Source organism: Patella vulgata, chromosome 9 (genome assembly GCF_932274485.2).
Source record: "Patella vulgata chromosome 9, xgPatVulg1.2, whole genome shotgun sequence".
In the NCBI taxonomy this organism is placed as follows: domain Eukaryota; kingdom Metazoa; phylum Mollusca; class Gastropoda; family Patellidae; genus Patella; species Patella vulgata.
Genome location: NC_065887.2, coordinates 24,707,439 through 24,719,713, shown reverse-complemented (window position 1 = coordinate 24,719,713; position 12,275 = coordinate 24,707,439). Strand labels below are relative to the sequence as shown.

At 33.9% G+C, this 12,275-nt stretch overlaps 1 protein-coding gene across 1 annotated transcript in view; it reads right to left on the bottom strand.

The window, feature by feature from the left end:
* The window catches only part of LOC126831518 (titin), a 354,899-nt gene that overhangs the window by 338,310 nt on the left and 4,314 nt on the right, over positions 1–12,275 (bottom strand). Inside the window, exons 2-5 of the mRNA XM_056103456.1 lie at positions 2,822–3,003; positions 1,441–1,503; positions 565–679; positions 165–255 (exon numbers count right to left, since the gene is read on the bottom strand). Coding sequence (XP_055959431.1) covers positions 165–255; positions 565–679; positions 1,441–1,503; positions 2,822–2,990 — 438 coding nt within the window. The 5' untranslated portion in view covers positions 2,991–3,003. The remainder of the gene's footprint in view (positions 1–164; positions 256–564; positions 680–1,440; positions 1,504–2,821; positions 3,004–12,275) is intronic.

The following is a 12,275-nucleotide window of genomic DNA, read 5'->3' as shown; positions in this document are numbered from 1 at the left end:
GAATGTTCAACTGGATTCTGGTCCCCATGACTGTATATAAGGAACAGACAGCCAGGCAATCTCACTCAAGCCTGAAGAGTTCACAATGCATAGTATGTCTAGAATACAACTTACCCATTAAGAAAAAACACTACAACAAAGTCAATTGTTTGATGAAAACGTACCTTGAGACAACCGAGAACTGTAACTAAATTCGACCATGATCCATCTCTATTATCTATTATTATAGTAAAGCCTCGTCTCTTAGTTTCTTCACTACAATATAAATCATACATAATATTTCATGAATAATATTACATGTTGTATAGTTTCGCTTCAAAATAACTATTACAAAAGTATTTTAATACACTTCTTAATTATGTTTATGATGTAACAAAGGCCTGCGGAATTCATTTTCAGTCATTTGCTGTGCTGTTTTACTGGGGCTGCAAATCTGTACTCAATTTGATTTATGAAAGTTCAGTTGATTAAGCCAAATACAGGGCAAATTGGATATAGAAAAATTTAGAAATCTCAATATATTGGGTTAATGGTTTAAAGGGTTAAAACTGTAACCAAACATACCTTGGTATTTGTACTAAATATTTAAGACAAGTACTGATATCTTGATGTGTAACGTCTATACGAGTTCTATTACATGGAAATGTTATGATTGGACCACCTTCAGGATCTCGACCACCTAAATAACACACACAAAAATAAAAATCATTTGACAGCAGCACTACAGTCTACAGTTATTTTGAATTCCAACTATGCTGGGTTCTTTCACATGTGTACCAACGTGTACGTAGGACCTCTGTTTTTTCATCCCACCTGAATGACTAGATGGTGTTCCTTGCCATGCCCTCTATTATGTTCCACTAATAAGGGGAAAGCATACTGGAGAATACTATGGAACTTTCTCGGTCACCAACAGGATCAAACGTTGGGCATCCTGGTTAAAAAGCTAGCACCTTACCACTGAGGCACTTTTAGCAAGTCACATAAAACAAGAAGGGAATTACTTAAAGGAGTTACGTGAACTGATTAAGCATATCTATTGTTCACACCTAAACCACTCAATATCTTGATTTGAAATTTTCCAACAAGATAAATAGGCTATATCATTACATTTTGGCCTTTTGTTCTATCAACATACGAATAATTTGTAAACTTGATTCTGGTGAAAACATTTCAATTTGCTCACTAAGTCTAAATATGTTCAAGTTGTAATTAGAAACAGTCTAAATTTGGCCCTCAAGCCAACACATCCGAGTAAGCATCACTTAAAATACCTTCCAAATCCACGAAAAAGTAAAATACCCAAAAAGGTAAAATATTAGATTGCTAGCAGAACAATGGACAGGGGTATGAAATAACCCCTTTTATCAAATGGCTCATCAGAAATTTTCATAGGTTAAAAGTTTTAGCAGCCTCTCCACCATGAAGAGTCCAACTTACCTGTTAATACTACTGCTCCTGTTCTTAATGCTGGTAATATATCTTTAGCTTCCATCCCCCTACCTAATACACATTACACACAAACATAAAGTCAGAGTAAACAAAAATCAGAGTAAAACTTCATCTAATCAAAAACAAGTGCGGATTAATCATCAGCGAATTTCTGGTGTAGTCAGAACTTCTCACTCCTAATTTAATGAAGTTGGGAATACACTATTCAGTGTGCTATGAGGGAAATGTACTACAGTGGTATTTCCATCTAATCTTTTTCAAATCCTTACTGTCAAGGGTTCTTTTACGTACACAGTAACATGTACACAGGTCCTCAATTTTTCAAACCATTCGTACCTCCGTCCTGCAGCACTGAGGAACTGGAGGAACTTTCTGGACCAACACTAGGATCGAACATAGAACCCTCTCGCTAGTGAGCCAGCACCTTATTCACTGAGCCACCTTTGGAAGGAAGGTGAACTATTAAGTTAGTGTGAAACATAGCATTCTAATATTTCCTTAGAACACCCTTGACAAACTGTACTGTATCTGATAATTGACCAATGTGATTTTGATTAATAAATTGAAATGGTCAGAAAAACTTCAATGCAAATAAAGTTTTGATACCACGTAAAAAAGTGTTTTAATCCGCCCTTGTTAATGATATCTTTTAAAATAAAACAAAGAGAAATAATAGTCATTGCATTTAGTCAAGTTACTGACTTCAAATCTTTAGAAATACAGTGCTTTAATAAGAGATTAAAACAAAATAACATTTTAATATCTATATTCAGTTGAAATATACTCCTAATGAGTAAAATGTAATAAGTAAGACATAAAAAATTAAAAATTGAGTAAACAAGAAGAAATTCTAGTTACGAGATTCATATAAAAAGACTAAACAGTAAGAAACTTTAATTTAGTAACAGAGAAACACAATAATAGAATACACAATCAGGGCCGTAACTAGCTCAGAGCAATGAGGGCGGGAAGTGTTCTCAGGGATGCTGTAAAATTGACGGACAATATATATCTATGGTTGACAATTTTTATAGGGGGGGGGGGGCGAAATCTTTTGATACCCCCGCCCTAGTTACGAGCCTGCACACAATATTTATGGGAAACAATGACTGATTTTGTTCTAAAAGCACAACTTCACCATAAATAATATATATATATTGACCTTGACTTTACTAAGTGTGCACTTGATAACAATAAGAGGATACTTGTAGTTGAAATGTCATACTTTTGGAATAAAACCAGTGACAGTTTTTCATTTTGTATTGTGTTCTGTTAAGGAATCTATTTTACAATTTTTACAATGCTTTTCAAACCAGATATCAAGAACAGATGACAATAATATTTGTTTTTTTGTTTTATTCAATCATACCTCCAATAAGGTAGCCATATATACTGCTACCAGTTGTACTTCTTCTGTCTTGGCCATTCTGTTGACTTCTCACACTCCCCTCTCTAACTTGGAGACTCCGTGAGGATACACGTCTGTCACTTCTCTGGGAGGGGCTAGGGGATGGTGGGACTTGTTGACGGTAGGCCATCCCTTTTTAGTACCTGAAATTTAAAATATCAAAACTTATTTCACGATCTAAAATCATATAAAAATATCCCAATCTGGTTAAAACACAGATCCTTTTTCGTTTCGTTTTTATAGTTCAAAATTTCGTTTTACTTGTCTTTACTACACTTGGATCTGGAAGAGTTGTTATTGAACTCGTGTTCTGAATGGTGTCAGGGATAAGCCAATGAAACGGTCTGTTACGGCGAGCTTTAGGCGTGTTTTTCACGGAACTGTGGGTAATCCACTAGTAACATCAATGCTGATTGGTTAATCAAATGTCTGATGTCATAGGGTCATAAGTCGGTCTTTTGACCCCAGACGTGACCTATCGCTATAACTTGTCAGATCTTCATGTAGTGTAGGCCATCGAAAGTATAAAAAAACGAAACGAAATATAGATCTGTATTTTAATCAGATTGAAAAATATCCCAACCAAATTAACTATTGGATATCATATAAAAATATCCTAACTAAATTAACAATTGGACATCATATAAAAATATCACAGAAACAATAAAAAAAACTGACAATGACCAAAATCAAAAACAACTATAATTAAACTATATACATCTTTCTGTACTTGCATTTTTCCAATAATTATTTACTTTCATTTATTGATGTACATGTTTGTTATAGTAAATATGCTGTGGCTGATCAGGTGACTCCAGTAAATCATGATATTTAGATACCATTTGTACAAGTATCTGTTGAGTCCAAAATGGAAGATTTCTAACACATTACTTCAACGTTATATAACTTATAACTAGCTTTATATAATATACGTTCGTTTATTTGTTACATGTATATTTGTTGTATTGTATTAATGTCATTTTTGTAATTGTATGCTGCTCCTCGTGGACGTTTTCCATGCAATAAATTCACTTACTTACAGAATGGAAGATTTCTAACACAATACAAAATGGAGGATTTGTAACACATTACAAGATGGAGGATTTGTAACACATTACAAGATGAAAAGATTTATCACTGGACAAAAAACAGAGCAAATACAACTCATTTTTTAAATTTGCTCACGTTAAGGTTAGAACTTTTACTATAACACTGATGTTAGAACTTTTACTTTAACGCTGATTTGATTTTATAACTTTACTAGAACACGGACTACACCTGCGATAATGCAATGTCCTACACAAGGAGATTCCTGAAACCGAAATTCTTCTACAATGAACCTGTCTATAGTAAAAACCTAATGTACAATTTTTGCAGTGAAAGTGATGCATTCAAAAATAAAGAATTAAGACAACAGACATAACCAACCAGTCCAGTGGCATCGTGGGATGGTTGAGGCAAAAGGGTCAAGATTTTGTAACGGCCCCCCATTACATGCACACACAAGCATGATTCTGATCTTATTCATGTAAAACACAAGCATCACTGTAGAGCAGTGATAGGCTTTAATGGAATATACTTTTTATTCTTTTAAAAAAAAAACAGGTTTCATTCATTATACTTTGTCCATAACAAGCAAATGAGTAGCACTATTCGCACCATGTATAAGCATCTGCTTATGATGACATTTACAAAAGCTTCAATTCAAATTCATCAATAATACATGTATACACCTGTATGATATGTATGTTACGCATGTAAACACACTCCTTAACCTTATCTTATATATACATTATATATGAATATATACCAGGAATCAATGTATATAGAGTGCATTTGTTAATACTATTGTTGTAGTATACAATATTTAACCTAGTTCAATAGTATTGTGTATGAACTTTATACATGTGTACATGAAGAGAGGTGTTGAAGAGGGGGTGAGAGGTTATGTGTGTGATAATCAAATCTCCTGGTTAGTAAGCGAACGCCATACTCACTGAACCACCGTGGCTCCCCACAGAATTGTTGCAGTCAGGTAACTTATAGTGCTTCCTTAAGTAGGGAATGGGGTGGGGAGTGACCAAATGGTTTAATGTGTACGCTTTACATCATAAGGTCTGTCATTAAATCAAGTGGTGTGGTTTAAGTCCCACACTTGTACTTGGTCAGGAGCAGGGTCGCATGCCTAGCCCTGTGGGTTTTCTCTGGGTCCTCCCACTTTAAGACCCTAAGTTTGTGTTGAGTGGACCTTAAACCCCATTTCTATCCATTAAGCCTCTTTATGTCAACAGGATTACATTGAATTGTACAGTTTTGTAGAACAATATCTACTTTATAATACAAAACAATATTCAGTGGTAAGCCATCTTTAAAATCAATAGCTAATATACAAAGTGTATATTATTCTATGTATCTTAACACTTGAAAATTATTAGTTACTATTAGAAAATATCCATTACCAGCTTACTAATATCAACAGAGACATCGATACCGTAAATATAATGAAGGTGGAGTTGATAATACAATAATACAGATATATAAATTTATCAATATATTCTCAGAGAACAGAAAATATTGGTTCTCATATTGCGATTTTGCTTCAGAAAGGGAAACAAAAATCAATATATTCTCAGAGAAGAGAAAATATTTGGTTCTCATATTGTGATTTTGCTTCAGAAAAGGAAATAAAAAAGAATTTGGTTTAAGGGCCATACAAAATTTTTATACACATTTTTCAAAAATCCCAGTAAATTTGAGAAAAAAAGTCGCAGAAACTCTTACCATGATTTCAAGGTTTTGATGACAAAGGCAATAACTCCAAATCTAAGATTTTGGCATTGAATTTTGATATGGTTTATACTTATACTATGAGCAACTACAAGGTTTTGATCACAAGAGAAATAACTCTGCATGTAACTGATGTACAACTCTTAGTCTTAAGTTTGATAGATTTCATATTTACCAGCCAAGTAAAAACATAAAATCTAAATAACTTTTACTTATAGCTTGAAAACGAACTGTTAAATTGTAGAACTGTATAAGGTTTCTATGACAAGGAAAATAACCAAGTAAATAATTCTGGAAGGACCATCCTTACTGATATTCGAACAGTCCCAGGTAGTATGAATTTTAAGAATGAAATGAAATGAAATGTTGTTTAACGTCCTACTGTTCTGCTCCAACTGGGCTGATGAAGGCGGGCATACGCCATATAGGGTGCCATGAGGGAAATTTTGTATCGAATTCCAACTATCAAGGGATCTTTTATGTGCATGCCAATGTGTACACGGGACCTCTGTTTTTCAGTCCATTCGAATGACTAGATAGTTGTCTTTGTCAGGCTCTCCGTCCTGCACCACTGACAAGGGGAAACCACCTGGAAAATCCTGATGAACTTTCTCGGTCAACACCGGGAGCAAACACATCTTACTCCCTTAGCCACCATGGCTCCCCGAATTTCAAGGACACCGATCTGTTAAGCAATAAAAAAAGTTTCTATGATATGTGGAGGAATAAAAAATATTTAATCATGAATGTATATAATTGCATCATGAAAGTAACTGTAATCCACGAATGTAATCGTAATCATATCATCAAAATATGCAATCAATTGTAATTTTATGATAAAACTAATTCTAATCATAAAAAGTAATCTATCTATCCTTGGTCAAGTAAAATCATAAATATTTTAACTGGGCTACGTTAACCTTATAATATGACCTACTATACTCTTTAAACAAAGTCCCTTCTATTTCAAACTTATTTTAAATACTTAACGTATCAACACACATGATGGTAGTGCAGGAATGTAATCTTCAAACAGTTGTTTTTTATATCTTATAAGGAGTCATATACCAAACCACTGTGTGAAATATGACATTTACTATAACTTTCTACAGTATCCCTTGTTTAGATGTCTATATGTCTCTGAAACAGTGATATACAACTAACCAACACCTCCACATATTGCAATCCCCATCGTGCCATTCCAACACATTCTGATTTCTGGATGATGTTTCTATAGGCATGAGTGTCCAGTCAAATAAAGTAGGGTAGGAGGTGTTGAGTGGTCAAACGTGTGTGCTGTAGATCATAAGGTCTGTCATTGAGTCGAGTGTCATGGTTTCGATACAGGATTGTACATGACAAATAGTAGTAGGGACACCAACCTAACCTAGTAAGTTGTCTTTGAGTTCTTGGAATTCATCCTACAAATAAAAAATCCCACGCACATGTAAATTATTAAAAGACACCATATGTTAGTCCTGAAATGTCCTTGTTTGCATCAAATGGACATCAAACCCCATTTCTCTCTCTCCTATAAAATATTAATCGATAATTTTCATTAAAACATTTTCAGTACAAAAATCACTGAAAAGATCAAACTTCTTCTTAAAATTAGGGCCATAATTTCAAGTTATAGAAATTTGATATACTATGAAAAACAAGTCTAGTCAGATGTGTAGGTATAATATTATATTCCATATTCAAGTATACATAAAAAGAAGTAACATAATTCAAAGTTGAGGTCATGAATATTTCCTTATTGCAACCACTGAGTGAACTGCTGTTTACCTGTCTGCATTAAACTATGAATAAAATTCACTAACCGTGAAGATCTTGTTAGGTTTTTGAATTGAGATAATATTATTATAACATGAATAATAATGTATGTAGATCTTGTGTATTAAGATGTTATATATAAGATATTGTTAGCACATTGGAAATAGTTTAATAATGGGCATATGAAAATATTTTTCTCCCATTTCACTTTGCTGGAGATTCTTCTTGCCAACTCATTTAGGACAAGGGTTGTTAAATGCAGAATTGTCTAATGCATCCGCTTTAAACCATATAAGGTCTGTCATGAGGTTGGAATTGGGTTTGGATTTTTGGCAGGTTTCCGGATTTTATTCCACTGCTAAAGGCCCAACGTGCAAGTAAATTATTAAAATAAAGGTGTACCATATTTATGTTAGTCAAGAAATGACAGTTTATTTAGCATAGATGTTAAACACATTTTCTATTGTATAAAAATGTGTTTTTAAATGTCTTCATCAGTAAGATCGAACTCTAAAAATGCTAGTTATTCGGATGAAATGGAAACCCCAGATTACAATGTGAAAAAGAGTAGACATTTCATGCTTTCTGGGCCCCGCACACATGACCATGTTTTTATAAAAATAACCAAAGTTTTGTTTTGAGGAAATGTTAAGCTATATTCCTTACTTGCCTTTGTCTAAAAATGGAGTTTTCTGTGCAACCCAGGATGGGTTTATTAGATATTATTCATAATTTAAAAAAAAGAAAAGAAAGGTATTATGACCTGGTGGTTATACCAGTGATTTGACCAGCAGAGATAACAGTGTATGTATACCTTACATGGGTGTGTGTCTAAAAACATGTGTACATTTATCAAAGTCAATAAATTGTTGTAACTTATTTCCCCATTACAGTGTAGAAATCTCCTGCTTAAAATATCTTGTGCTTATATACATTAGTAAAACTGAAATGATTAACTATGTGGACTTCATGGATGAGAAATAGTATCAGATGTTCTAGAAAGTATAAGTATACCCCAGGTCCGTAACTAGGGGGTGGGGGCAAATCCCCCCCCCCCCCGGCAAAAAGTTTTTCCCCACCCCCCCTGTGTAAAAATTGTCGACCATAAAATCAATAGATATACATTGTCCGTCAATTTTACAGCACCCCTGAGAACACTTCCCGTCCCCCTTGTTGCTCTGAGCTAGTTACGGCCCTGGTATACACTGTAACATGCATGACAACCTTCACTACTTACATGTACAACAAGATGATCCTAAGAAAATTCAAGTTCTCATTTGAAACCACCTTTGTCAAAAATAACACAATATTTACTAAGTGAGTTTTCTGAATCCGTCCCCTTCACCTCTACACCAAAATATTCTTATTTGTGCTTATTCCTATTATAAAATGGTTTTCAAAACTTTTGATCATTACAAAAGTATTTTGTGAGTGGGAGATTTATTCATTCAACACCTGACCTCAACACCACCATTTTTTATAATCTATCATACATGTAGATATAATAAGAGATCATATATTATTTCTGATATTATAAATATGTCATCAATCAGTGTGACATGGTGGACATATTATTGATTACCGGTAATAATAAATGTCTGTCAAAAGGTTACATCATATAAATTATTATCTTTTAACCCGGCCCTAGGGAAAATTTTAAGTTTTCTATTATGTGTAACTACTGTTTGATCAAGCAAGCATGACCCAGTGTACTGAAGTTTAAAGGTAGATAGAATCTTGGTCAAAATCAGTGATACTGAATTGCGTTGTTATTTTGGACAATTTTCGATAGTTTCGATTTTCAGCTAGATACCAAAATCTGTCCAACATTCAAATCACCTGTAATGTTAGAAACAAATAAATGGAGTGATCTAAAATATATTTAATATAAACCTCAGTGGATCCATATAGCTAACAATGTCTGTATTTTATCTTGACCACATTCATACCTGTGGATTTCCAGTACTTTATACCAAGAAAATACCTATGGTAACGGTTACTAGTAAATTTGTTTTTTCATTTTTTGGGGGGAATTCTGTATTGGAATTTGTCTGTAGAAAAAAATGCCAATACAGAGTAATAGCGCCTAAGAAATGTGAGAAAAAAGTTATGGGTCAGCGGTTTTGGCTAAAAAATGTGTATGATGCCGTCCTCCTGCACTTATTACAAAATGTAATAACAAATCTGACATGTCAGCACAATGAGCACATATTTAAATCCATCACAAATCAATAAATGTACAATATATTAGGTATTGATAAATTAATGTATAGTTTATAACACTTTGAAATGGTATTTTTTGTCTATGTGGTTTTCTTGGCAACCACTGGAACTGATTACCATTATACCATTAATTAGTTTTTAAAATTCATCAGAAATTTAATATAATCAGAATAAACTGATATAAACGAAATAATCATTGTACATTTTTGTTGTAGATGTATTGTGTTGATTTAAGGCTCCATCATTATAGTTCCAGTATATTACCTCTAACCTCTGTTCACTTCATGTGTAATACAGGTAACATGAGTAGTAAATAAAATGGGGTTTAATGTCTAACTTTTCAGCACCAATCATCCTAATGAAGTTGATTTTAAGCCAATCAGCAGTACTAAGTCCTACTCTTATTGGGATTTTCAACTGTCACTCAGAGAATTTTAATGTGCTGCCAATGGTATAGACAGGACTTAGGTTTTTAATACCAGCTGAATGACTAGACATTGTTCCTTGCCATGCTCTCCGGGATTGAACCCGGGACCATATTGTTCGCGAGTCGGTGCCATCCTCACTGGGTCACCGTGACTCCTAGATTCTGGTTTCTAGCCAATTCTCTAATTAGATGTAGATAATTAGCCTTATAAGATGTAGATAATTAGCCTTACTATTAATATATATAGACCTGCTTAATCAATATAAAAATGTACAACAACTCTACACGTTTATTATTGGCAATATTTACCTTCACCTTAGCTTACATCTCATAATACCACCTACATGTACATAACAACTGACAGACAATAAAGCTGTTACATATGTTCTAGACTATTATATGAGTTAAAATGACAGATTATATCAAACTCTACATATATAAGGTGATTTGGGACATAGGTTGTTAGGCTGTTGATTATCCCAACTATGATGAAAATTAGAAATGAGAGAGAGAGAGAGAGAGAGAGAGAGAGAGATGGGGTTTAATGTCCACTAGACACAAACTAGGTCATTTTGGGACTAACACATGGTTCAATTTAATTTCAATAATTCACTTGCGCGTAGGATTCTTTAGCAGTGGGAGGAAACCAGAGAAAACCCATGGGGATTGGACAGGAGACCCTACTCATTGTCACATACAACTGCGGAATCGAAACCACAACAGTTGACTCAATGACAGGCCCTATGATATAGTGCGCATGTGCTAACCATTCGGTCATCCAACCCCCAATTAGAAAATAACTATACTTTTGGTTAATCATTAGTAAAGAATATGGGAATAATGTTCAACAAAATGTTGATAGAGCAGAAAATAATAAAGGAAAATTGTACAATTAAAACAAATCTTAAAAAAAACCCTGGAGATAACATAGTACTTTTCTGCTCCAATGAAGCATGGGAAGATAACCATGTGACAATAAAAACATGCACAATGAATGGAATGGAGTTTAACATCTTGTTCATATAATACTTTGGCCAGTTTGAGACTAACATATATAGCATTTTTGATATCAAGGAGGCCCTCATTTTTAGTCCCATCTAACAACCTGGCTTTATCGTTCCTGAATACCATGTTTACCTTAGTGTGATAAAATACATTTTTATTACAGTTTAAAAAAAAAATCATTGTTGCATACTAAAGCATTTAGAATAGAAAAAGAGATTTATTTATTTTTTAATTAATTTCCTGGTCTTTAAATGTTTATCACAGATTATTATCATTATTACATGTATTTTTATTTTGGTCAGGGCATGGACCTTATAATACACATGTATTATAAGGTCCATGGTCAGGGTTCTGTACTCAAAGTTTCTAGCCTTCCAGGTAGTATTAACTACACAGGACATTGAATTATACAGTAGTACTATAGACTGACCCTATTTCCTTCCACTTACTATTCAAAAGAATTTAACTGTTCAACCATAAGCCATAGTTAATCATCTAGACTCTTCACTTACTGTAGAGGTGACAAATAGCTTTCTTGACCCCAAGACATTCAGACTGCTGTCCTTTTTTTACTACATGTAAAAGTAAATGTTTGACTACTGTACATCTCAAATATTTTTTCACAACATTAACGTCCAGTCAGAGGTGTATTTATGGGGAAGATTTACCGATGGAAGCATACATTAAACACCAACAGTCAGTCAGTCTGGGTCAAGCCTAATAAAGGCAGGGATAAGTCTTGCAGTGTGTCACACCTACATGTACACCCTACTCTTATTTTGTATATGCCAATTATTACATGGGAACTCACGCTTTTTGTCCCATAGATGCTGTTCCTTGCCAGGCCCCCCAACTGACATGGGGAAACCACACTGCAAAACACTGGGACCAAACCTGGGATCTCCAAGTTAGCAAGCCAGCGCCATAAATTCAAATATACAATACTAATTCGAGAAAGTTGCAAACGATACAAACACCCATATACATTATGAGAACTTTGTAAAATAATGCGTTCTCTTCCTGTTTTAGATTTATAAACCAATCAAGAGGAAGTGTACTGCTGATCTCGAAAAATTCAAATAGTGTAAAATATTTTCTGTTTTCTTGCATTTAATGTAGCGTCCTTAAAATGGTCATATATTTACATTATTATAATGGCACACCGTTTCATATTGATTGAGAAGGTTTGTTTCATAA